The 27,984-nt window shown below is 40.5% G+C and overlaps 2 protein-coding genes across 2 annotated transcripts in view; one reads left to right on the forward strand and one right to left on the reverse strand.

The window, feature by feature from the left end:
* Positions 1–4,602: 4,602 nt before the first annotated feature.
* On the forward strand, positions 4,603–7,577 carry DKK4 (dickkopf Wnt signaling pathway inhibitor 4). The gene is given in 5 exon segments (XM_024764978.1): positions 4,603–4,645; positions 4,648–4,709; positions 5,728–5,878; positions 6,310–6,462; positions 7,234–7,577. Coding segments are annotated over 5 exon segments (753 nt in total).
* Positions 7,578–8,568: 991 nt separating this feature from the next.
* The window catches only part of POLB (DNA polymerase beta), a 20,039-nt gene continuing 623 nt past the window's right edge, over positions 8,569–27,984 (reverse strand). Inside the window, exons 3-15 of the mRNA XM_024764979.1 lie at positions 26,491–26,495; positions 25,603–25,669; positions 24,286–24,360; positions 23,611–23,669; positions 22,151–22,200; positions 19,958–20,009; positions 18,162–18,216; positions 17,992–18,064; positions 16,561–16,631; positions 15,880–15,966; positions 10,423–10,487; positions 9,797–9,936; positions 8,569–8,801 (exon numbers count right to left, since the gene is read on the reverse strand). Coding sequence (XP_024620747.1) covers positions 8,707–8,801; positions 9,797–9,936; positions 10,423–10,487; positions 15,880–15,966; positions 16,561–16,631; positions 17,992–18,064; positions 18,162–18,216; positions 19,958–20,009; positions 22,151–22,200; positions 23,611–23,669; positions 24,286–24,360; positions 25,603–25,669; positions 26,491–26,495 — 894 coding nt within the window. The 3' untranslated portion in view covers positions 8,569–8,706. The remainder of the gene's footprint in view (positions 8,802–9,796; positions 9,937–10,422; positions 10,488–15,879; positions 15,967–16,560; positions 16,632–17,991; positions 18,065–18,161; positions 18,217–19,957; positions 20,010–22,150; positions 22,201–23,610; positions 23,670–24,285; positions 24,361–25,602; positions 25,670–26,490; positions 26,496–27,984) is intronic.

The raw sequence follows: 27,984 nt of genomic DNA on the forward strand, positions 1-27,984 counted from the left end.
ACACATACGCCGGTCTGCGTGGTGCCCCTGGGGTGAGCCTCATGGTGGCTGACCCCCCAACCCCTCCTCCCCCTCCGCCCGGCATCACACACTCCCAGAAAACTGGTCTGGAGGAGCCCTGCAGGCCGCGAGGAGCTGAGGCTGAGAGGTACGTGAGCTAGCCAAGGCCACACAACTGGTGATGAGCTGGACCCAGTCTCCCAGGCTGTTTCTGGAAGCGGGCCCACCCTGAGGGGCAAGACATCTGATAAACCCACTTCCTGGGCCGGCAGCTATGTGCCTCCTGGCCTCAGGTACCTCAGCGGCAGTGCTTACACCAGCGCTGTAATTATACAGATCCTGCAATCTTTGTCTCCCCTCATTAACCTGCCCCCTCATCTTTCATTTACTGACCATTTCCCGGGAAAGCCTGCCAAAGACCCACTTGTTTCGGCTCCTTTGATTTGCTTTTAAGAAAAGCAAAGTGTATGGAAATCACACTGGTGAGACACAGGAGACGTAAGAAATAAAACTGTCCGTTCCGGAGTGAACGTAACTCACGGCGCCGCCTCTGCCGTGAGCTCTGGGAGCTACAGCAGCTGTCCCCGGAGGATGCAGGTGTCACACCCACACACCAGCCCATGCCGCACCTCCGTCCTGGCCAGGAGTTACCCGGGGGGCTGGCATCCCCCTGGCATCCCCTGCCGTGCTGAACCAGGAGCCCCAGGGAATTTCTTCTGGAGAATTTTCATTTCCTCTGAGCTCAGTCGGTACTGCCGAGCAGCCCCCGGAGGCACGAGGAGGACCTTGCCAGGTGGCCCACAGTCCTTGCCAGGGGGCGCCCCGTGGCAGCATCCTGGCCGGAAGTGCACGGGAGGGCTTCCTTCGTTGTGTGGCTAGCGGGGCCACGGCTCCCCGTGGGGGCGGTGGGCTCTGCACGTGCTCTGCTGTCTGTGTCTGGGAAATCCAGGCCCTGACCTAAGAGCAGAAAAAAAAAAAAACGCCTTTTAAGCAGAAACACTAATAAAGCCTTCCTCTCCCCACCGCTCCATCATCTCCAATCCCCAGTCATTGAGCTCAGCCTCGGGGTGGTAAGTGTGCCCACAGGGCATCCTGGCTGATGAACACTGATCATTAGCGCACAAGCAGCCTCAGCCGATCTGAAAATACACCAAAAGTCATCTTCCAGCGAGACTTCTCATATGTAGTTCCTCAAAATTGCTCTGGCTTTTGGGAGACCTAGAAATAATAGACTAATTAGGGGAGATTTTTCTTCGGTGCGTTGGGTTGCACATACTTCTACTGAGAGCCTCCATGGGAGGGCTATGTGTCATGCTAGGTCTTGAAGTTTACGTGGGGATGGAAAGTCCAGGCTTGGAAATGAGTGAGGGACATTGGTTTATAGAGGTTTATGAGTACCAGTTATGGTGCCAGTCCCTCTACACGTATTCACACATTAAACCCTCAGAATATAGTCATTATGGGGAGGTCGTGCCCACTTTACAGTTGTGTAGATACAGCCTAGAAAGGTGAAGCACCTTGTTCAAGGTCACAAAGTCACTATAAATCCATTTATCTCTGCAGCCATCCATCACATGAAACAACTTATGGAGCTTCTATTATATGCCAGGCCCTCAAAGCATGAGGATACAAAGATGAACAGCTACAGCCCTGCCCACCCAGAGCTTATCACCTCATTGTAGAGACAAAGAAGTACCCAATCACAATAGAGTTTTATAAACACCATGGCGGGCAGCTGGATGCCTGGGAGAGTGGGGGAATCGGGGGCTATGGGGGAGGCCAGACTGATGCTCAGATCAGGTCGGCCTGACTCCAAAGCCTGCACTCTTACAAGGCTGAGAGAAAGTCAAGCAGAGACAGAGACAGAGAGGAGCCTGCTTTTCGGTTTTGTTTCCCTGTTTGTAGCCTCCTGCACCTGGTGTGTCTGCATCCTCACCCCTCTCGGTCTGTGGGAGCATCGCTCCTGGAAGACACGGGGGTTAATCTTCCATCTTCCATGTTAAGATACCCAGCAAAGCCTTGATGATTTGGATCATGTCACCCTTCCCCCCCAATCTGCTTTCCATCCTGAATTCCGTCTTCAGTGCCATAGCTATCCACCTGTGCGTGGAATTAGAAACGTCAGGGTAACCTCAGCTCTCCTGTCTCACTCACCCGCCACCCCCCACATGAAATGGTAGGGACTCAAGTGCCAAATCCCATCCTTGGCTGGTTCTCACTGTCACCGTGTCACTGCCTTACACTGGCCCTCCTCTGCCTCCTCGTCCTTCTCTTCATTGGCCCAGCATCCGCTTTCAATCCACTGCACCCTAGCTCCACACCGCCACCAGCGCTGCTTTCCTAAAAAGCAAATTAGATCCTGCCATTTTCAAGTTCAAATATTCCCCCGATGACTTTCTACTGCATATGAAATAATACCTGGTGTCCTTTGCCTGTTATCAGGTTCCTCACAGTCTAGCCTTCTCTTGTCTCTCCACCATCTGCCCCAGCCACACAGATTCCCTAGAACCAAAATGCACCTCCCTGCCCCTGCACACACTTCACCCTCTGAGCCTGGGGTAAGACCATCCCCCACTTCTCAACCTAGGAAACTCCTATTCATCCCACAAAACCCAGCTCAAATGACCAGTCACCACCTCTGTAGAGGCATTCCTTCATTCCTCCAGAAGGTCTAATCACACCCTCCTCTGTGATCCTTCAGCCCCACATTTCTATCTTTATCTTAGTGCTTGTTATAATATATCAAAATCATCTCTACATGTAGATCTTCTTGGACACTAACCCCTCAGGGGCAAGGACTGTGTTTTATCTTTTATTCCCAACACCTACACATAGGTTCTGTTAAGTACAAAGTACTCAATGAACGTTTGGTTCCAGTCCTTTTTGTCTGTGTGTTTTGCCAGAGGCCTCTGGTGCCCTGGTATTCTCTCTTCCGTTAGGTAACAGGAAGCAGGGAAACCCAGCAGAGAGTGAACCCTGGGGCTCTCTCCTTTATGTTTGGCCATAATTGTCCAACTTCAAAATAAATTCTGGAACACCCCTAGTCACCAGGAGTATCCTACTATCAAAGGCTGTTTGATGCTCTCAGTTTACATGAAAACAAGTAGTACTTGCAGAAGAAATAGCTCCGTTGTGCCACACGATGGGGACAGGCATCCAACCCCAGGAAGAGAGCCAGGTAATGGACCCTCAGGTCACCTGCCCCAGCCACTGGGCTCCAGGTGTCCCTCGAGGCTGGGAATGGTCCCCTGGCACAGAATGTCCAGGTACCTCTTGACGGACTGATGTCAGGTGTTTTGGAGGAAGACCCATTAACACCAAGGTTACCATTGATGGCATAGATAAGGGGCACTGGTAGATTTTAAACAGTGCCTTACACCCCAGGTACAGGGATGAATTTACCCTGAGAGCCAAGCAAACAATGAAGAGATTTGGGGACCCAGATCTACCCTTAAAGGACTTAGGCAGTGATAAGCACATGTCTAAATCACTCGACTTTGCTAACAGTCTGGCTGGAAAAAAAAAATCAGAGAAAAAGGGATGAAGCATTTTTTAAAAATTCAAATTAGGAAACTTGAAAATGCATGAAATCCCATCTGAAATGAGTTACAGTCTTGGAGCCTGTTCTGCTTAAGTCACTTCAACATCATACAACACAAATTAAATCCATTGCTCATAAAATACACCTAAACTTCCTATTAAACTGTATAAAACTGTATATAAAATGGGCTTTCTGCGGTTGTCCCTATCACTAAAAAAAGGCAATTTTTATAAAATCATTATCTTCCTAATTAAATAATCCTAACTTCAAACAGTTCCATTTTCATTTTAAGGAGAATTATTTTCCAATTGACATTTAGTCGGGACAGGTGCTGTTACATTCACAGCTCTTAAGCTATTGGGATTTTTACATCTGAATACCGGAGACACTCAGGGGGCATTTTGTCTCTTTTCTGTCTTCACTATCTGAGCACAGTGTAAAGTTTCTCAGTATATTTTTTGTAACTCATTAGTTTTTGGCATCCTGCAGAGCGTATTGGCTAACAGGTTTCATCCTTTCTTGGAGCACAGCTAGCTGTGAAAACAGATCTTAGAGCAGACTCCCTCCAGCCTCACAGGATTACTGAAGGTAGGAAATGCAGGTGATTATCAGAGTTTGCTTTTGATACAGACATCCTGCTCTTCCGCTGGCCCTTTGAACTGACTTTGACATGCAGTGATTAAGAGGGGTTCAACCCCTGGAGGAGCAGTGGCTGCAGCCCTGCCTCTGCTCCCCCTCTATTGAGTCCTCGTTTTGGACTATTGATCAAACAGATTTGAGGGAATTTGTTGGAGCCTGTGTGGGGTAAGAAGGAAGGAAATGGAGGAGGAAGGAGGAGGAGAGAAAGGAGAGGGCACGTCTATAAACAGTTTCAGAGGGAACCCGCCGGTCAGACCTCGCTCGCCTGACTTCACACACCTTCCTCCAATGAAGATTTGCTTCTCTTTCAGAAAAAGCAATCCCAGGCGACTTGCCGAGTTCCCATTTTGGCAAAAGCTCCATCGTGGGTTCAGAGCAGCCCAGCTTCGAGGAGGACGCAGGGAGGGCTGAGAAGGTCCAGGATGGTGGTGTTGGTCCTGCTGCAGCTGGGCTGGCTGTGCGCCCCCCGGGAGCCCTGGTTCTGGATGTCAACAACAAGAGCTCTGTGGATGCGCAAGGGGCCCGGAAGGTAACGCTCGGTAGAGGAGGAGGGCTGGGCGCTGGGCTCGAGTGAAGCCATCACGTAGATGAGCATCCGAAGTAGCTCATCTAGACGGTGGGCCGGATTGAGGCTGTGGAAGGCACCCTGGAAGAATCCAGTCGCTTTAGCACTGACTCACCAGATGAGCCAAGTGGCTTTTCAGGGCATTGAATTTCAGGGCTATCAATTCGCCTATAAATCAGGGAGTAAGCTAACATTTAGAAAGCTATACACCACGTGCCAGGCCTTTTATACATACTGTCTCATTTCCTCTTCCTCAGAGCTTGAGACAGCTATCACATCTCCTAATGACAGATGGCGGAAATGGGCTCAGAAACGCTGAGGAATTTAACCAAGGCCACACAGCCAGGGAATATGGGAGTCAGAAGTTACATGCTGCGTGCCAACCCTCTCACTTCACAGAATTGTTTTATAGGAAATGTTTCATATACATATGAAAAAGCATCAACCGTAGATGAGAAAAATCAGTCTTCGGTATCTGTTTCTCTGCAAATGAGGCATCACTAGAAATCAAAGGATGGTTGGGTTGACCCACTGAGGGGCCTACTTGGCAAATGGTGACTGATGTGATTCACTGCAGTAAAAAGGTCAAATAGGGATGCCACAAACACCAACACTTCTTTAAACTATCGCACAGCATCTAGAGCTTCTAGATACATATCAAAAATCTCATAACCGTCTCTAAGACACACGTGGGAAAACATTTTCTTCCATTTTCACAGCATAAAAGATGAAATTCTATGTTTAAAAGTAGGACAACTTTTCAGACACAAATAACCTTTGCAGCACATAGGTCTCTTCGTTGGTGATTTGCTCTCCCCTTTGTGAAAGAAAACCAATTCTAGTGAAAAGTCAAGATGCTGCTTGAGGTTTGCCTCAGTGTTTAAAGTGCCTCTCTTTTTGGCTCTCTCCATCTCCTGCCTGGAATAAACTCTTCACATCTCGCCGGATTCCCTTGCCCTGTGACAACAGCTTCTCTTTACAGGGTTCTCAGTGCATGTCTGACAAAGACTGCAACACTAGAAAATTCTGCCTCAAACCCCAGGATGAGAAGCCATCCTGTGCTACCTGTCGTGGATTAAGGAGGTGGTGCCAGCGGGCTGCCGTGTGCTGCCCGGGGACGCTCTGCGTGAATGGTGAGTCAGCACGAAGACTTGCAGGACTGCAGCGCTCCCAAAGAGCAGACACAGCATCCGGGTCTCTTAGACTAGGGTATTCCACGACAGGCACTCTCTAAAGGCTCCAAAGTGGTTCTCCGCAGCTGCCTCTTCCCGATGCAGCAAAATAGTTTCTTTGCGGCAACAACTCTTGCCAGCAACTTGGAGATGATTTTAAAGCAAGGGTTCAAGTTGGAATCTTTCAAGTTCTTCTGTTTTCACTTAGATTCCATTAATTACTTAAGCACCTGCTTTGCCATATGTGAGATGTAAATATTTAGTGCCTGTGTCCCGGAAATCCAGAAAGTTATACAGAAACTGAAGGCGGAAGTACTGCCAAACCCTGTGACAGTCTGATAATGAGCCTGTCTGTGGTTCTCATCCTCTAACTCCACCTGCTTTTCTCTCAGATGTTTGCACTGCAATGGAAGATGCAACCCCAATACTGGAGAGGCAGATCGATGACCAAGATGACACAGATACACAAGGAACAAATGAGCACTCAATTCAGGAAAACAAACCCAAGAGGAAGCCAAATATTAAAAAATCACAAGGCAGTAAGGGTAACAGCAGCATTCTAAGCATAAGAAACTGACTTATGCCTCTCCACCCCGGAAACACCTAGGGAGCATGTCCTATTTCCAATCTCTTTCCGTAAACAGCTATGGAGATCATGGGGGTAAGAGCACAAGGTAGTTGGCAGGCCAAGAGGACGGGGAATAGCTATAATAACGGGCTGATTAGCAAGAAAGCCTTTAATTGTTTAATTAAATTTTATATGCACATCTTTTTATAGCCTATAATTTAACAAATAGAAATTTCCCTTTCTAGATCCTCAGAATACAAAATAAAAGAGAGATGAACACAGATGCAATAACTTTTCATTCTCGGACAAAATACAAACTTCACTAAGATGCTTTTTACAAAATTGTAGTCTCAAATTCCAATCTTTGACATAAAGCAGCTAGGATTTTGAAGGTGGTGAATTGGCCATTCTTGTTTGTTGAAGACGGCTAACTGCCCCCTGTGTAAGTAGTGGTCTCTCTTTGGGTCAGTACAAATCCCATTTAATAAAACACTGATGAGTGATACTTATTTCATGTCTCAAGACTGGAAATCCCATCTTTCTTTAATAAATGTTTTAACTTTATAAAGCAGTAAATTGTGTTTGGGAAGACAGAGATGTCCACTCCATTGTTGCTTTCAGCCCAGGAGCCAGGCATGCTGTTGTTCTATCCGACCTTATCCTACACCCCACGCCCTAACCCAGTCATGCCCTCACAAGCCACCATTCCCCCTGCTTATTACTAAAGCCCGTATCAATCTCGTTACAGGACAAGAGGGAGAAAGCTGTCTTAGAACTTTCGACTGTGGACCTGGACTTTGCTGTGCTCGTCATTTTTGGACTAAAATTTGTAAACCGGCCCCATTGGAGGGACAGGTCTGCTCTAGGAGAGCGCACAAGGATGCCACGCAAGCTCCAGAAATCTTCCAGCGCTGGGGCTGTGGTCCTGGACTATCATGTCGAAGTCAGGCAACTGGAAATCAACGAAACTCCCGGGTAAGAGTGTGGCCAGAAGATCTAAACAGCTGCACGTCTTCCAGCAGAAGTCTCAGACAAGAACTTAAAAATCTTCCCATACAAATAACTCTTAAAATCAAATCTTGTAGTAAGTGAAACAGACTGAGCTGGAGAAGCTGCCTTGTGATGAATGGAAACTTAGTTTGGGCTTGTTGTCTATTTCTGCAGAAAAGTGATGTGATTCTATAACAAATTTAACTTTGATCTAGTGATTCAGTTAGTTCAAATAAATCTTTACGTAATTTCTGGTGAAGTTATGGTACCTGACAGTAGTAGGCAGGGAAAATTATCACAGCAAATACTTTATTTTTCCTTAAAACCCCCATTGTTTATAATCACTTATTTCTTGGAAGGGAAATACCGTTTTGCTACAAAGTAACTTGGTTAATAAAGAAGTAAGATTCAAAAGGTAGTATCTTATGTTTGTACAGCCCACTGCAAGTTACAAAGCATTTTTACGTTATTTTGTTTTCAATAGCTTTACTTACCATTTGAGAACTTCCTATATTTTGTATTTAAATAATTTCTATATTTCAAAGCTAGGGCTTTCAAGGAGTGCTTTTACTTATACATTTTGACCATGTGAACTTAAAAGTTACACTGGAAGAAAACTAGGGCAAAAAAAAGTAAAATCTTTGTTCAAAGTATAAGAGACCATATTTTATACATATGGGTACATATTAAAAGTAGTTTTAATTAGGGAAGCTCTTTCTGATGGATTACAATCAACTGTTACAGATTTCATTTAAGAGATAAATCACACACCTGTTCTTGGAATTAGGTTATAAGTATATGTTACAAAATCGCATATGGGCCAAGCATAGAAAAAAGTCTCTAAAAAAGATTGAACCTTCTTCCAAAGGCTTGCCTAATTGACTAATTTACAATCAGTAAATAGCAGGAAAGGTAATGAGGTAATGTGGTTTATAGCATAAGGGCAGAAAATGAGAAAACAAAAATTCCCATTTAAGATTTGTTATCATCTCATCTCTTACTCCTCTCCACTGACCCTTAGTAAAGTGTGATCATGAACAGAATATATAAATTTAAACGTATTTGCTAATAAAATAAGCACAAGATCATCTGATAATAGTACAAGAGGTTTTATTGACTAACGCAAGCTACAGCATGAAGAAACAATTATTTAAAAACACCACAGACCCTTACGTAGCAAAGGTTAAGAAATAAATTAAGACCTATTGGGCTGTGCCGGGGAGGATGGGCCTCATTCACTTCGATCCTTGGGTTCTCGGTATTTCCACTGGATGTAGTCAAAGATGTCCTTCTCACTATCCACGGGCAGCGGCTCTCCAGCAACTCCTGCAAGGAGGGAGAACAGAACCTTCCTCATGAACCAGTTCTGGAGTTTAGAGGTTTCAGGACTGAGAGCTACACAGGACTCACTTTCAGAGGAAAAAGAAAATAGTCCCCAAGCCACTCAAAAAAAAAAAAAAAAAAGGATACTAACTGCCCTCCCCCTCCCCCGTGAGCTTGTGTCTGTGCTTTGCCACACGTATTACCGGCGCTATACAAGGAACCTCAGTACCCCAACTCTGGCCATCTGAAGTGGCCCTAATCCATGATTTTTCTGTCTGCTGGATCTCCACCGTATTAGAGAAAATACTCTAGTGAGTTCCTTTGCAACTCAAAATACGGTCCCCAGACTAGCAGTGCTGGCACCACCTGGCAGCTTACTGGCAATGCAGAAGGCCACTGAATTAAAATCTGCACTTAACGAGGTTCTCACATGGTTTGTATACACATTGACATGTGAGAAGCACAGCCCTCATCTACCAGGGATGAAAAACACTTTTAGGACAAAAAGACAAAAATCTTCATCTTCCTAGAAGAGAATAGTAAACCACAGTATATTGTGAAATGTTAACAAGATCTATAAAACAGAAATTAAGCAATTTTTACTCTTTAAACTTTAAAAGCTTGGGGCCAAAGCTACCAAGTTTGGCCTGGCACTAACAGCAAAAATACCTGGGTTCTTTGGAAGTCTTGGAGATACATTTAAGAAAACAAAAACACTTTAGATCAGTAAGATTATTTACTGACCACCAGAGGTAGAAAGAATTTAATCCATTCTAATAGAGCTGGAAATAAACGAATCTTGTCATCATGGGCCTTCAACTGAGGGCCTGGGAGCACCTATGGATTAAAGCTTTTTTTGTTGCCTGAGGGACTAACAATACCAAAGAAACTGCAATTAACTGGCACAGTTACTGAAAGGCTTTTTAGAAAAACCAAAGTTGCTAAACCAAAATATCCAGATGACTGGGATTATCTCTAATGCAGACAAAAATACTCACCAGTGACTCCCAAGGGACGGATTGTGTATTCATTGATTGTGAAGCCTTTTTCTAGGGCATGAGCTCTCATATTCTTATTGAAAATATCACTCCCAGTGAAATAGAGGACACCACAGTAATACTGATCCTTGGGTATCAACCTACAACCAATAAACAGTTCACCAATCTTTTACTACATATTTCCAATTTAGCAAAAATAGTACTCTTAAAATCATTAAGGCACAAAACAAGTCTGTGTGGTCCAATAACTGAAGAGGACACCATCATTAGGTAGACCATTCAAATGACCTCAACTTTGCAGTTAGCTGAGGTTTCAGTAAACTATGCTCTGCAAGAGGTGTGGACAAATGCAAAGCAGTATCACTTGTTACAACCAACTCTCCCCAGGCAGGATCTACTTTGAGCTGCAGAAGACACCATGGTGAACCTAGAGATAATAAAGTAGGTTCTGTAGACAGTCATTATTCTTTACATACTTTCAGGCTAAACATTGTCTATTGCAGGGACACATGGCACTTTGGAATGAAAAGGGGTCATTTATGCAAATTCCAAGACATACGGAGGGAGGGGGAAAAGGGGAAAAGAAGGGAAAAGTTAATAGGTCAGCAACAAATTTTGAGTAATACCTGATATCAATTCTCCTGTGTGGATATTCCTTTTCATCATTTTTACTGGGAAGCTGGCAAACACCCTAAAACGTATATTTAAAAATAATGTTTAAAGATCTTTTTAAACTTAAGGCTTAATTCTAATCAAATACTGTTAACTGTGAAGTTATTTTTGCTTTAAATGGAGGCAGTTTTAGAATTGTGAGCGCTTGTAACTTAGTAGCTTTTCTATGCACTATATATTATCCCTGCCTTCCTACTGTGCTTCATGATAACTAAAGAACCACATGAAACAGCAGGCAAGGGTTCCGGTTGTGAGGGTCTGGCTTTTGTGTGACTCTAAACAAGAAAAGCTAATCAAGGAAAGCGTGAAAGACAGAGACCAAAACAAACAGAAAAAAGCAACTTGGAAGAAACAATGATTATTCAGGGAGAAGAAAACAGACACAAAAGCTATCAGTAATATTCTCAGATCACAGATTTTTATCCATGAAATAAGGACAGAATTCTACAGAAAAAGAAAACACAAGGAAAAGATTTAAATCAAAATTTAAAATATGATAGAAGTAGAAGAAGTTGAAATTGAGGAAATCTCCCAGAAATCAGAAAAGACAGAGAGAGGAAAATTAAGAAAAATTTAAAAGATAAGAAAATTAGAGGATCGTTTTCTTCCTTCTCTACAGGTGAGTTTTCATTATACTTCTGCAGTTTTCTTTTTTAATACTTCTGCAGTTTTTAAACAATAATTATCAAGGTGTGTTTTGTTATCTTTTCCTTTTCCAGGAAAATGGGGACAGTTTATGGACTGGGCGGCAACGCATAAATATGTAAAAAGAAATACAAACATCACCAAATTTCAAATCTAAAGCTTCAAATGCCACATTCTAAGAAAACTACACAAGTGACAGGTTTCTGGTCCTAAAGAGCAGTCGAGTTGGTACACACGTCACTAAAAGACATACTTTTCACTCAGCAACATAGAAAAATCAAAATCTAAAATGGGTATTTTCTTTAGCAACTCCTATTCCTGAGAGATTAATGAAACCTGTTTATCTTCAAATATGAAACCTATCTTCTTAGGCACTAGCAAGTTCCAACTCAACCTTTAAATGGAATTACCATGAGGCATTACCTTGCAGATCTGGATGTCTGAACCCACAGGCAATGATCTTTCTGTTTGTCACATCAGTAATAGGATTCCATCTAATGGCTTTGTTCCTGTCCTCAAGGCTAATTTTATTTCCTGCACTTTTTCTGAAGTGCTAATGTTAAAGAATTTCTTTGTATTACTGTAAATTCTTTATTCAATTGAGTGGATTAGTTTTGTTTGGCATTTCAGTTAGGTCACTTCATGCTGACTGTCTGAAATAAAGCCTCTTTCATTTCCCCAAGTGTAGCCAAGGTATCTTCTATTGTCCTGTGAATCCTCGCTGTAGATATTTCACAGAAAATCATCCTCCGAGGTCAAACCTGCAGGAAACGCTAAAATTTGAGTGGTACTCACCATATATAAAGTAAAAAGGCATCTAAATGCAGAGGAAATTGGTTTTTCTTCCAAATGTTATTATATTCACGGGAAGAATAGTTCAATTAACTAAAGACCCTGAGTTTACAAGAAGAGCTGGAATAACCCTGGCTTCCCTAAGCTTTGATTACTATTAGTTTAAGAGAATTCATGTTTTGAAGATAACTTTAAAAAACACACAGATGGTCATATCTTTAAAACTATTTAGTCAGTGCTTATAGCAACAAGATGTTCTGAAAACAAGTGGATCGATATGGAGTGGAGTTTACTCCACTTCATAAGCTGAATTTATTTTGCAGCCAATTTCCTTTCAGAAACCTAGAGATCTTAACTCCTTTGGTGATCTCTGCTCATGGTCACGTGCTCAGGGTCACTGCCCTGACTCCTGCCTGCCTCTCTCTCCCCGCAGAGACCTGCCTGCCTAACTTCCTTACTTCAAGTCTTTCCCCAGGTCTCATCTTCTCAATAAGGCCCGACTCTTTAATACCGACTCCTGCACTCCCTTTCTTTTTAAAAAATAATACTTATTATCTTAACGTTTTACCTACTTAATATGTTCATTGTTAAGTAGCAGTCCCTTCCCATACCCTCAAATAAAAGTTCTACTTAGGGCTTCCCTGGTGGCGCAGTGGTTGAGAGTCCGCCTGCCGATGCAGGGGACACGGGTTTGTGCCCCGGTCCGGGAAGATCCCACATGCCATGGAGCGGCTGGGCCTGTGAGCCATGGCCGCTGAGCCTGCGCGTCCGGAGCCTGTGCTCCGCAACGGGAGAGGCCACAACAGTGAAAGGCCCGCGTACCGCCAAAAAAAAAAAAAGTTCTACTTCAATTCACTAATCTATCCCATTCTCCTACAGCAGAGCCTGGAATGTAGTAGATGCTAAGTATGTATTTGGTGAATTGACTGAATACACCTTCTCATTCCTACTGACACTCATTCTCCCCACTTTGTTCTTTCATAGCACCATCTTCTCTTTTTCTATCCCTTTTTCTGTTCCCCAATTTAATTCTTTCCAGGTTACTACCTTCTTCCAACTGATCTATTTCCAAATAGAAATATATTATCTTTTATATTATTATTATGTATTATACTAGCATAACTGCACAACTCTTCGAAGATACAGTATCTTCAAAAGATATTTGTACAAACCCTTCAACGTTTCCACATATATTACTTAATCTGATCTGCATAACAGTCCTGTGACAGAGGGCAAGGATATCATTTTATAAATAAGAAAATTAAGGCCTTAGAGAAGTAAAGCAACTTGTCAATGTCACACAACAAATTGGTAATGGAACCAAAAGATCTTAAAGCCTCCGTATCCAAATCTACTTTCCTACAATGCAACATACCAACACCCACCGTGTTTGCAACAAGACACAAATCACTTCTTATTGCCTCCAAAATAAAATGATTTGAAAGTTGACCTGGAGTGCTTGTCATCCTAACAAATACTAATTACAAATGTCAAAACAGCAGGCTCAGACACGGCATTTTCTAAGCTTCAGTAAATACATGAACTACATGTACAGTATACAAACTTTATATACTGACCATCCACTAAGATGGATTCCTATGTCACAACATAAAGGCCTTAGTCTCTTATTGTGGTCTAAGTCTTCTATACTTTGAAAACAAACAAAAAGCCTGCTTTCTTATTTTTTAACCTGTTTTCTTCTGGAAAGAGGTTTGGAAGATTCCCTTTCTGGCAATACCTGTACACGTGCTGCCAGGTATGACCGAGAGAACGGAAGGCTAGATAGAGCCAAGACTTCCACAACCTCAGCCCGTATCCTAGGATGGGTGAGTGGTCCTAGTCTTTCACACACCACATGTACTGTGAGGTCTGAACCGGCCGACTCTGCAGCATCACTGGGATTTGGCTGCCTCTGACCTTCCTAGACAAAGGACTTCACTTCTTTGAGCAGCTACTAGGATAACCCAATTCCACTATGTCAGCAACTCTTTATGTTCACATACTTGGCTACCCACCTTCCTTTGCAGGTTACACCCAGCCCACCAGCTTGTAATTTTTCCTTGTATTCTTGCTAGCTGGATTACTATAGCCTCTGTAGGTCTTTCCTCTGGATCTCTTTGGGCACAGAAGAATACTGTTCAAACTGTAAAAAAATGCTTCTGCTTTTTTATTGTGTAAACACCTTCCTGGTGGCTAACTCTGAAAACAGCTGCTACACTTCCCCAGGAAAGAGTCCAGTGCTTTCACAGAGATGACTACTGAAGGAAGAGAGGCCAGAAGGGGTCCCTGGTGGCATACCAGGACACTTTCCTACTATTTAAAAAAAACAACCCAACTTGTCTAGCACATGCTTTTTAGAATTTTATCTGATTGAATGTTCTTTAAATGTAAGATTTATGCACTTTCATTTTGAGTGATTTAAAGTCAATCTAAACTTAAAAGGATGTTCATATGGCATATACAAATCCTATTTTTATTAATATCTCATGTGTGCATATATTTTTGAGCATAGAGTAAGAGCTCAAAACCTGACAGACTAGGGAGAACAGATCATAAATGTAATTCTCAAAAACTGACTAGAATTTTTATTTTTACCTTTCCCAAAGTTCTTTTGAAAATATTGATAAAGTGTGACAACTTAGTTAATATACTTTCATAGCCCATTAAAATCACCATGCTGAATCAAATGACATGAGTTTTTGCATATATGATTAAATACACATAACATAAAATATACCACTTTAACCCTTTTTAAGTGTGCAGTTCAGTGGCATTAAGTACATCCACACTGTTGTGCAACCATCACCTCCATCCGTCTTCAGAACTTCTTCATCTTCCCCAGCTGACATTCTGTCCCCATAAACACTCACTCCCCATCTCCCTGCTGCCCCGCCCATGCCCTGGCAACCAGCGTTCCATTTTCTGAATGACATGGTAATTCAATTATCTATCTCAACCATCTTCTTCTACTTTTGGCTAAGACTGTCAAATCTTCAGTGAGACTCTTGCTAATTTTAGCATGTCCATGCTCCAAAGGCATAGTCTCTCTCCTTTCAGTCACATGACTTAGGAAAAGGGGGGCATGGAGAAAAGAGCGGCCAAATGCTGTATTTAAGTGAGCAGCAGATAAATGTAAGCCTTTATTACATTAGCCCTAGATTTCTGTTTGCCTTTATACAGGACCATTTATTAATGTTTTTAATCCATTTGCTATTTGTCTTGAATCCTCAAGTCTTAATCCCCTAGGAAGAACACAGGACTTTGACAGTCCATCACAGTGGGTTTCACTGGGACGACTCCACAGGTGCCCCCTCTATGAGCCCCCTTCATACAGCATGGTTCTTCCCCTGGACGTTCTATCACGTACCCTGATGCCTTCTTTCTTTGGTCTTGTAACAGATTAATACTCTTCAGACAATTCTAATCTCACTTATTAATATATTCTGAGTCAAAGAGTATTTGCTATTTTAGGGAAAAAATATAATGTATTGAAGTCATTATGGATATTTTAAAAATAGCAGATTATGCATAATTACCTATTCCAAGGGCACAGATTATTTACAAGTGGGGAATTTAGAACAAAATTCTTTACTGGGACTTCCCTAGTGGCACAGTGGTTAAGACTCCACACTCCCAATGCAGGGTTCGATCCTTGGTCTGGGAACTAGATCCCACATGCACGCTGCAACAAAGAGTTCGCATGCCACAACTAAGGATCCCTTGAGCTGCAACTAAGGAGTCCACCTGCAGCAACTAAGACCTGACGCAACCAAATAAATTTTAAAAAAAACAAAAACAACAAAAAAAACCTCTTTACTAAAATATTCTCAGATTAGAGAATATATCTCCTCTAAGGTCTAGGATGTCCTATTTACTGACCGTGACACTAAGCTACAGTGAGGTCACACTCAGAATGGTTACTGGACAGTCTCCACAGTTTTTTTTTAAATGTGTTAATTCAAGTGAGTACTTACCATGAACTTTGTTTCCCCTTTTGACAGAGTGTCTGTAATAAAATGGACCTTTTGTAACTGCTCCACAACACGATGTAACAGCTTTGGCTACAGAATCATAATTAGGGAATAAGAAAAAAAGCAATTACTCTGTTACAGCAAGAGAGCATTTTTAAAATGAGTTTTCTGATGCTCTATGCAGAAATGCCTAGTTTTCCTATGTTCTGAGTACCTTTTCTTCTAACAGAAAATTCATCTTATCAAATGAAACCACCACTTTTCACCAATATCATGATACCCCCAAATAGACATCATTTGTCTTTATCTGTTTCATTAAACAAAAAGTTACCTGCTTCATCTTTAAAAGGTATATATTCCAAAATCAAAAGCATTTTGCCTTCATGGGTCTTCTAACAGAGCTTAACTTTCTTGATAGACAATAAATAATTCTGGAAGTATTTTACTAAATTTCATCTCTTCCAAATGCTAGACTGTCCTGCCAATTATTTGTGGACAAACAATGCGTATCCCTTCCAACAACTTACTTTGCCTCTCAAAGAATTCAGTCAGTACAAAACACTTCAACTGACTTTCAGAAAGATTAAAACAAAAACTCATTCTGAAAATATCCAACTATCATTTAGAAAATTATATTCACTGCTGTGTAAGACAGATCACATTTGCTTATAAATTCTGAGGTACCTGTTTGGTTGACTCAGAGGTAAAGCTTGGATGGGTCAGAAGAACATCCATGTCGCCACTGGACTCTGCCCCTATGATAGCAAAAAATATGTATGGAATTCTCCTTGTAAATTTATCAATTAGGCAAACACAGAACCAAGGTGATGACACACATAGAAGAGTCTTACTCTTACAGCCTAACTTTCTATTTCACTGTGCTTCATATTCAGAAGTAGTTAAAAGAGTTCAATTTTCTGTCCAACTATTCAGGTATATTAATGTACACAGCAGAATCTGGGATAACAACAGTAATTGATGTTAGATATATGTTGCATACAATTGGTTAAATATTATTAAAAATGTACCTAAGTAACTACTCAATACTGAATAAAAATAACATTTAAATATACCTTTAAAATATATCTATGAACACTAAATATTTAAAAATCTCAAATTAAACAATATGCTCTAACTCTGCAAAGGTTAATCAGAAAATTCATTTCAATTCTTCTGAATGAATTCACTTAATGAGTACTGGTAACAATTACTATTATGGCATCATAGATAAGAATGCTAGATTCTTGGGGCTTCCCTGGTGGCGCAGTGGTTGAGAGTCTGCCTGCCGATGCAGGGGACACAGGTTCGTGCCCCGGTCCGGGAAGATCCCACATGCCGTGGAGCAGCTAGGCCCGTGAGCCATGACCGCTGATCCTGCGCGTCCAGAGCCTGTGCTCCGCAACGGGAGAGGCCACAACAGTGAGAGGCCCGCGTACCGCAAAAAAAAAGAGAATGCTAGATTCTTATAGCAGCTACCCAGAGAATTTCTGATAGCCTATTACCACTTCCTAAGCAAAACTCCGGAGGTGGCCAGAGATTCAGTCAGACATCTATTTCAAGGTTTTAAATAAAGTTCTATTTCAATTTTTTAAGAGAATATTTTAAAATTTAGGTTACCCTTCCAAAATTTTGAGCCAGTAAGAGACCAGGATTGTGTGGTTCTCACTTTGTTCACATTCACATAGTAAATCAAGATCTTCTGAAGAACCTGGTTGTTTTGAGAACTGGTTCTGAGCTGATGTCTCTGAGACATTAAACTTAGATCCATTAGAGAAAACTTAGAAAATTAAATAAAGTAAAACAACAAACAGAAAAACTACTCATGGCTTCACTAGCATCTAGCCAGATAACCACTATTAGCATTTACTATACCTAAAATTATTTTATAATTTTATTAGAACTAGTCATCAAAAAAACCCATCTTATAATAAAATCAGGATGAATTTCCTCTAATTTATACTCCCATTTATAAACAAATAAATTTAGCTAATACTACTAGATATTAGTAAATCTATAAAGTAACACAAATTACATCTTTTTAATCCATGTTTTTCATATACATTAGGCAATTTTAACATCAAGGCATGAATAACCTAAGCTTAGGAAGTATGTTACCTCTTCTGAAACTGCCACAGACTGTAGCAATGTATTCAGAATCCACTTTTTCAACTTCACTTAGTACAATATCCTAATAGAAGAAAAATTAAGTCAGTATTCTAAAAATGGCTTTTCACCAATTGACATTCTCAATTCTAATCAAAGAATACAATTCAGCACACTCTTACTTGCATTTGTAACATCTCTTCACGAGGAATTCTTTTCTCAAAGTCCTCAAAATATCTATAAAGACAGAATAAGTAGACAAAAGATTTTTTGTGAAATTTGAATCTTAGAAATTAAACTGCCTACTTTATCAAGTGTCCTTATACAAGCAGATCTTTCAAAAATCAAGACTAAAATTCATTACAACAAGAGTAAAATTGGGGAGGTGGGGAGAGGTTTATTCCTTAACTTGGATCAAAATCCTTAAGTGTCATGCTTTGTGATATTCCAGATATTCCATCCAAACTTATTTTAAATAAACTTCGCATTCACATACCAAGAGTAAATAAATATATTTAAGTTAATACGGTTCCAAGTTAGACTGCTCCCTACTGGCAAATCCAGGGATTACAGTTTATTGCTCTTAAATCCTGAAAAGTACTTGTATTTTAAAATATTATCCTACAATATGGATGAACCGAGACAACATTATGCTAAGTGAAAGAAGTCAGTCACAAAAGACCATATATTATGATTTCATTTACATGAAATATCCAGAATAGACAAATCTATAGAGACAGAAAGTAGAAAAGTGGTTGCCAGGGGCTGGGGGAGGGAAGGACAGTTGGGAAGAAATGAGGAGTGATGGCTAATGGGTTTGGGCTTTTTTGGGGCTAACAAAAATGTTCTAAAATTGACTATAGTCATGGTTGCACAACTCTGGGAATATAAAAAAACACTGAATCACACACTTTTAAGTGGGTGAATTACTTGGTATATGAAATGATATTTCAATAAGGCTATTAAAAATACTATCTTAGGGGACTTCCCTGGTGGTGCAGTGGTTGAGAGTCCGCCTGCCGATGCAGGGGACACGGGTTCGTGCCCCGGTCCGGGAGGATCCCACATGCCGCGGAGCGGCTGGGCCCGTGGGCCATGGCCGCTGAGCCTGCGCGTCCGCAACAGGAGAGGCCACAGCAGTGAAAACATCTAGGAATGATAAAGTGCCTGTTCAAAACCAATTCTCACAATAAGCAAGTTCTTCAGAAGATCTCCATTTACTATGTAACTATGTAAATGCAAGGAGAGTGAGAACTACACCATCCTGATCTTTTAGTGATTCAGAGTTTTGGAAAGGCAGAGTAAGTTTTAGAATATTGTGGTAAGGCATCAACAGGGAAGCTCAGAAGGTTATTAGGACTGAATGGCCGACAGGACAACCTAAGACCAGAGGACGTATGTGCTTATGCACGCACACTACGTGCTGGAAATAACCAGTCAAGGGGGGGTCTGTATCTTGCACTTGACAAGGTAATTACCCATGCTAACAGACGACACGTCTACTAGTTATTCCCATTCTGGCATTTAGGTGTCTGGGTTTTCTTCCTTTTCCTTTTTTAAAAAATTTAGTGTTTCATGGTCATGTCCCGTCTTCTCAGGTAGACTCTACACTTCTTAAGAGCTACACTGAACCTGTTTATATCCTAACCTCAGAGGCAGTGCCTTCTACAATGTAAGCATGAGATAAGCACCCTGACTAACTGAGGCCCTCAGTTCTATGTATTTTAAGGGGAAGTTCCCAGCTAAAGTCAAGGTAATGTGGGATATACTCAAAACAAGCAAACAAACTAGAAGGCAGTAAAAAAACACTTGTGAATACAGGCTTATTCTCTACAGGAGTCTGCAACAAATCTTAGCATTTCTGATTAGTAAAATGGCTGTGTTTAGCTAAGTGTGAAGACTTATGGTGTACGGAAGAATGGCTATAAAAAATTTTACTTTTACATTTCAAGTGTCAAAAGGAAATTAGCTATCTTACTTTAGCCCAATTCGCTGATGATGGTTCAATTTATCTTCATTTTTTCTGAGATCTGTATAGAAGATAAAGTTGAGATGCTGATTTAAATATTTTTGGAAAAAAATGCTAATTTCAGTGATCCTTTTTTTCAAAGAACTACCTGGAAAACACACTGAAATGACTTTGAAAAGCAAATGAAAAAACTTTCAGATAGTAAGAACTAGATAAAAGTGATTCTTCAAGTCAATAGTAAAACCCAACAGTGACTGCATAATCATTTTTATTTACTGAATCAAAATTTCAATTATAGCTACATAGACCAGTAGATAAAACATACCAGGATCATACCAAACTTCACTGAGTATAGCAAAACGCGCCTTCTAAGAACCTATATTGCTTAATTTACGGTTAATAGCAGCATGAGAAGTTCATTCATACTGTTCGTTTGTTCATTCACTCCTTCACTGGATTAATATTTATTGAGTACCGATTTGTGCAGGCACTATGCTAAAAATCCCATTGAAAGGAGAGGTAGTATTATCATTTTTTTAATCAAGAAAACTGTAATATCTTAAATTGAAAGTGACCGAGTCCCATTTGGGTGGTCCTTTAGTGGGTACAGGCACAGGAGTGAGCCTTGTTAAAGAAACGGCAAGGTAAGTATGCTTCAAAAGCAATTCCTATGGTCACCCTTATATTCACAAACATAAATTCTCTCTGGAGACATAAAATGGAGAAAAACAAGCACCTTCATTATTAAAAATAAGCATGTAATATTCCTCATAATTGTGTGCACACAGAAAACACTAAGGTATATGACCGAAAATGCCACAGAAATATTGAGTCTGTTATATATGGAGAGAGGGATATCGACAGCTATTATATTACATATCTGTGAATGGTGAAATAATGTAAAACCACCACAGTAGATCCTTGACACTCCCAAGGGATGCAACGAATACCTTTGAGAAACAAACTCTTGACCTCTTTAACCAATATTTCACTCAGGTAAATTATATATGCCACACGCAGAAAAGCACAAACCCTCTCTGAGATGCATATATAGAACAATTCATTCTCTAGCTATGTGATTCACACAAATTCTCAAGTTAATAATATTACTAATTAATCATGCCTTTTAAGAGTCAGTTACTATTTTTAAGTACTTACTAGGTACCAAGCACTCTGCTAAGTCTTTTACATACATTATTGCATTAAATCATATGAGAGAGATATTATGATACCATTTTGTAGTTGAGAGACTGAAGTATCACAGTCAACTTTTTTTTTTTTTTTTTGCGGTACGCGGGCCTCTCACTGTTGTGGCCTCTCCCGTTGCGGAGCACAGGCTCCGGATGCGCAGGCTCAGCGGCCATGGCTCATGGGTCCAGCTGCTCCGCAGCATGTGAGATCTTCCCGGACCGGGGCACGAACCCGTGTCCCCTGCATCGGCAGGCGGACTCTCAACCACTGCGCCACCAGGGAAGCCCCCACAGTCAACTATTTTAATAAAGAGGTGGAGACTGGATTCAAACCCAAGTCAGTCTCCAAAATCTGTCCACCTGACCATCTGGGTTGCTTATAAATTAGTTGAGCCCACAAATATTAATCCCCAAGTGCCAGAGATGTGCTGTAATGAATCCATATAGGATATACTCTCGAAAGCATGAAGAGATAAATTATGGCTATAATTTATATATAATTTAGAGATAAATTATATATATAATTTAGAGATAAAAGATGGCTATATTAGGTTTAAGGAAAATGTTTTATAATTACTTGACTTTTATTTTTATCACTTCTTTGAAAGCAAAAATCCCTTCAATAAGCATTGCAAGCCTCTTAACAGAATTTTTCTCAATATACATAACTTGGCTTTTAGGCTGAATGTATAGGACTTTATGGTCTCGAATTTTATTAAAGAAACAAAAGCAATTTAAAAATCGTCTAAAAATCTACAAATGAATCATTGCCTTTAAACCAAGAAGCCACTTCTTGTTCTTCTTGATTTTTTTCTAAATTATAGACCAAAACATGTTTAAAATGGGAATATAAGCTATACTTTATATCTGTTCTCTACTGTAGAGTTAAAAAGAAAATCTTACCATTCGTTTCTACTAATTGAGAAAGGGTTTTTCAAATTCCAGTTTGTTAGAGCATGGTCCTTCAGGACTATATCTGACCTGAAATTAGTGACCCACTGTACAGACTCACCTTCTAATGTCTTAATTCCTTCATCTACAAACTTCCTTGCAGCAGAAGGACTACAAAGAAAGAAAAGCATTATCTCAGTGTCAAGTGAAACTCAGGATCCTTGTAACAAATAACCAGTTATGCCTCCTCTTGTCAAACATAAAAGCTACCTTTGAGCTAAAACTGCTAAACTATTGTGTGGTTACTTTGGTAATGTTCAAATTATTGAAGCCTTAATCTAGGAAGACAGTCATAAATTTAGATATGAAAAAGACATCCAAGCAGCTAGGTGGCATAATGCCCATGTACATTATTCATACACCAGACATACAAGCACTTGAAAACCATTCATTCAAATGAGATTTAATGAGGGCCTATTATGGGTCAGATGTTATTCTAGGTGCTGAAAATACAGCAGGAATAAGACAAATAAGGGCCCTGGTCTTACCTGTTTATACATTCCAGTGGTTAGAGAGAGACAATAAACAGATATATAAACAAAGAAAAATATCTGGTAGATGAATTAAAATAGGGTAATATGACAGAGTGGCTGGGTCTTCTTTAGACTGGGTGGTGAGGGAAGGCCTCTCAGATGATACTTAAACTGAGATTTTAATGAAAAAGAGCCTTGGTACAGAAACTGACATTCATATCAGGAAGGCAATGTGGCACAGAAATAATACATCTGGACTGGGAGTCGGGAGACCCAGGTTCTGATTCTGGCCCTGCCACAGCTATCTCACTTTCTGCATTCAGTTTTCTTGCCTGGAAAATGAGAATAATGTAACAGACGCTCTCTAAAACAAATACTAACATTTTATAATTGTCTTGGGTCCCCAAGGAGTCATGCTCCTTTTCAGTATACTAGGTTTAGGAATTTAATATATTTTAAAATAACATTCATCAAATGGTTGCCATTAAGGAACAATCATCATATACCTAAAAGAATGGCCTCATTCCATCAAGAAGAGAGTTAAGTAAAGCACTGCAGCCCTAATACTTCAGTGTTAACCTTTACTCTCTCCAGTGTCAAAGAAGCCTCTGCTAGCTCAACTTTAAGATAGAGGTGCCTTCATTAGGAAATACTTGAGCACTTGTTCCAAGCTCATATGCCAGGTACTACAGAAAAAGCTTAAATGTTTAAGATAAATACCACGCTCAGAGAGGCAAAAGAGCCACAATGTGGAGGGGGTGATAATAAGTCCACAGAGCAAATGCTAATGGAGCTTAGAGGAAGGAGAGATTATTTCTGGCTGGGGACTCAAACTGGATTCATGTGCCTTGAATGGGGCTTTTAAAGTCGCGGCAGCCTCTGAAGAACCAGCCTGAGACATGTAAAATATGGGTGAGTGAACTGCATGGGCGAAGGCGCAGAGGTGGAAAGGTACAGGCCTTGAAGAGAAAGAGCATGTACTTTAGTTTGGCTGACATAAAAAATTAAACAACCTTACTACTGTGTCTGCTTAAAAAAGAATTCTTACCCAATGCCACTAACTCGAGTCAGGAAATTGATGGATGAACTCGTATCATCCTGCCGAATCTTTAAGGAAAAAAAAAAAGTCTAACAATGATTTAGGAATGCTTTGAGGACTCAAATGATCTTATTAGAAATACACTAGGCTGCTAAGAGACTTGAAGAGCCTTTTACGCTGCCTGGATAACCCATGCAGAAGGATTCATGTAAAACCCCAGTGGTTACAGGTGAGTAAGAAAGCAGACGAAGATGGCTCTTCTCTAATTTATCCAATACTTTTAAAAGGCTTATTCATAAAAAGACCAGAAGTGATATAATGACTATCATCAGGGTGAAATAAAACCATAAAAATGCTTGCGAGAGTTTAAGCATAGAAATTCTAAAAGATAACAATCATTTAGCCAAAGTTTATAATCTCCCTTCTAAATGGTACTGAAAATAAAGAAGTAATTCTATCACAGATGCTAACAGTCTCTTAAATGCAACATAAAATAAATGAACAGTTTATAAGAACAATATTCAAAATCTAAAATATAGGACACTTACAAAGCCATAAACTGCTCCTCCCTTTTCTCACTGAATCTAACAGAGGGTGGATGACATCACCCACCCTGCAATGGTGCTACATGATAGCTGCCATAAAGGCAGACACTATAAGCAAACAAGTAAGTTAGCATTTTACCTTTTCCAGTTTACGCAATTTTCCAGTAGCTAAAAACTCATCAATCTTTTCAGCAATTTTTGTTCCTACTCCAGGCTACATAGAAAATAAAAAATATAAAAGTCACGTAAATATTATGCTTACCAAATCATTAAAAGATAAAGGAAAAAATGAGAAATGAAAAAACAGTGATCGTCACATGACCAGTTTTCAAACAAAGGACCCAGAAAATTGAGCACCAGTAAAAATATATTCTCCCAAAGACAAAATGTTTAAATGATTGGCAAAAGAGAAGCCCTAATAAGACAATTCTAAATGACCTTGCTTTTTCAAAATTAACTTTTGTTGTAGAAAAATTAGAAAATATAAAGTTGCATAAAGAAAATATTAGAATCACTTGTTAATTTCATCACCCTGAAAATTAAAATAACCTGTAACCTTGCCACTTAACATCTGCTATGTACTGACTTCTTTTTTGCTCATATATATATGCAAAGTTATGTGCGTGTATGTATGTGTGTGTGTGTGTCTGTGTGTAAACATACGGCTACTTTTTTCTTACAAAAATAGAATCATACTGCTTCGTAAAGTGCTTTAACTTAAAAATGAATCATGAACAAATTTCTGTATCGATAAATAAACTACAACATCTTTAATGACCGCATAGTGTATTATTGTATGAATGTATCATAATTTACTTTAAAAATACCGTACAGGAGAACATTTAGATGTTTTCCAATTTTTGAAATGACAACAATGCTGTCGTGGACTTGCTCTAGAACAGAAGTTCTCAGGCTTCTGCATACACCTGCATCACCTGAGGGATGTGTTGGAACAGAGAATGCCAAGTCCCACCCGAGAGTGACACTATTAGCATTCAGGGCTTCACGGAAATTATAGAGAACAGGGCTAAATGCCATAATATGCAAAGGGGCTTAATCGTGTGCTTATTAGTAGGTAAGATCTCCTTGGGAACACTAACTCACATAAGTTCCTCTACCTGGGGATCAGAAAGAACAGCTAGCGAGCAGACATGAGAGTACCGCTCTGTTACCACACTCTCCTTGAGGAGTAACACTCAAGCTGAAACTCAGCGTGAGAATGAGTACACATATACATGGCAAAGTAGAGAAAGAAAACTGTAATTACATATGTTAAAAAAAATCTACACTCCAAGCTTGAAAAAGTATGCTTGAAACAGCATTAATATTATTCCAAGAAAGCAGTGAAATCTTCCCGTGTGGGTCAAGGCAGCTTCCGAGGCAAATTTCATCTTGTGGGAACCCATCAGATCGGTACATGTGTGAGCTCTTCGATCAACTTGCTCCCTAAACTTACCAGTTTCTTAGCTTCTGCTCCACTCTTTATTTTGTGTGGATACTTTGCTATCACAGATGCTGCTTTTCTACAAGTAAAAAGAACAAAAAAAAGGAAAACCAATTGGAAAGCCAGCAAGGTATTAGTTTTTCTTAAACTGGAATATACATACAAACAAATATGCAGCTTAAACTTTCACCAAGGTGAACTTATCTTCCACATCCGTGTAAAACTTTAAAACTCAATAAGCTGACAGATCACCTGCATCTCTAACTTGTAAAAGTATCCTGAAAACCCTTGCATTTGAGAATAACACAGTTTTAACCGTATATGTAAAACTAGGGAGATCCAGGAAACCAGTAGGCTTTCCTTTCTGGGATTAAGTGGAAAATATCATTGAGCTCTTTTTTTAATAGCTAGTTTTTAGAAATTGTTCATAACTCTCTTTTCATAAAAAATGTGCCACCTGCAAGTATTCAAACTACTGCATACCAAACTGGCTTATGGATGCTTATTTTTAAATTCATGGCTTAAAACTGTATTCCCCTATGTCCTTGTACCAGTTCTTTTTTTTCATCGCTCTCATTTCGGTTCCACGTAAAGCAGTGACCTGTATCCTTGCCATCTCCACACATACCTAGCTCAGTAGTCTGGTGACAGATTGGGTCCACCCTGGGAGCTCACTGATGGTATCCTGTCTATAATTTCAATGCTAAATGTAGTTTTTGGATAGTCTTTGAAGCCTTAGTTTTTCATTCTGTTCTAGCACATATAACCTTCAGATTTGGATTTCGACTTCTGTATTAGCATGTTACTGATGATGAGTCTGGAAAGGTAGGTTGAGGGCAATTTGTGGAGGAAATTGTTTCAGCAAAGACAAGCAGTTCCACATAATTGGCACTATGGCACAAAGCCTGAAAGGGAAGAAGAATTAAATCAGGAAAGGCCTTTTGTATGCAGATGCTTTGGGGTTTTATCAAGGTAAAGAGGAAATATTTAATTCAAGAGAATACTTTGGTCACATCAAGAGAAATGTATATGGGGACTGGGGGCTGGGGAGGAGCCTGCAGGGGTGGTAGGGCATCACCTGCTTTTCCAGACTTATTGCCCACTCAGACTATACCCCTTATGCAAACTGAATTACTGACTTCCTAGAAAATGCAATACCCCTTCGTGTCTCAGTGCCTTGGCTCATTTTGTTTCCTTTCTCTAGATTGTTCCTCCTCTCCCTTATCTCCTGATGGGCTCCTTGAAGACTAAACACCTCCTCTCTGAAGCCACCTGAGACTCAAGTAGAATATGGGGTTGAATCTCTCTCTGATTTTGAGATCATCAAATGTGTGGACAACAGTACAAATATTTTACAGAGGAATTCACAGGAGGTAAAGAAAGGGAGTGTAATCAGTTTTTAGTTATGGTGAGTGAGAAGGAAAGATGGGAGTTGAGTTTAGTTTTGAAAGGGTAGAGACAAAGGTAACCTAGGCTTGAAAATCTGGAGAAAAGCCCAGTGAATACAGATCTGGAGTCACTGACTGGTATTCAAAGCCAAGAATGGTAAGATTGCCAAGGAAAGTATAAAAGTGAGAAAAGAGGGCTCAGGGCAGACCTCTGGGAACTACCAACATTAAAAGGTAAGATACAAGAGGAGAAAGAACAGAAGACTGTGCCATCATGGAAGTCAAGATGATGCCACTGAGAGTCCAATAAGATGAGATATGGCTGAGAACCTTTTCAGAGGAATGGCAGGATGGAAATTACACTGCAATGAGATAAAGAATGACTGGGGATGAGGAAATCCAGGCAAGGAATACAGATTATTCAAGGTTAACTGTAAAGCGGAGGAAAGAGAAAGGTGCTAGCTAGAGGGCAGAGGGAGGTGAAGAAGATTGCTTTGTTTTTGCTCTTAAGAGCTGAGGGACTTGGACATGTTTACAGATTAAAGGGGCGGAAGCAGACGGATGTGGCATTAACGGCTAGGATAACGGCCCTGGTGAAATGGACAAGGATGAGATTCAAAAGGTGACAGATCAGCCACACACCAACCAGATGGAAAGATTCCCCTGAACCACATCTACTTCACAGCACAGACCTCACCCACTATCTTTCATTATGACTTAAAATCAAACTGCATTTTCAGTAATTCACGTTCAATGATGGGAAAAATATGTATTAGCCTATTTTCAATCAGAATTGGCAACTAATCAAAACTGATCCTACAGAACTCTGCCCAAATTCTCCCAGAAATATCGCAGTAAAGTGCCACCAGAGTCAATACCCTCAGTTCTTGCTTTTTATCCCCTCCTACAGACGGTCCTAATATCCACTGGACCCTCAGCCCTGTTAATTGCCACACATCCGAGAACGCATGCTAACAGAGAATGCCCCCCCCCCCCCCCCCCCCCC

The sequence above is a fragment of the Neophocaena asiaeorientalis genome, unplaced genomic scaffold (assembly GCF_003031525.2).
Source record: "Neophocaena asiaeorientalis asiaeorientalis breed wild unplaced genomic scaffold, Neophocaena_asiaeorientalis_V1.1 scaffold14, whole genome shotgun sequence".
Classification (NCBI taxonomy): domain Eukaryota; kingdom Metazoa; phylum Chordata; class Mammalia; order Artiodactyla; family Phocoenidae; genus Neophocaena; species Neophocaena asiaeorientalis.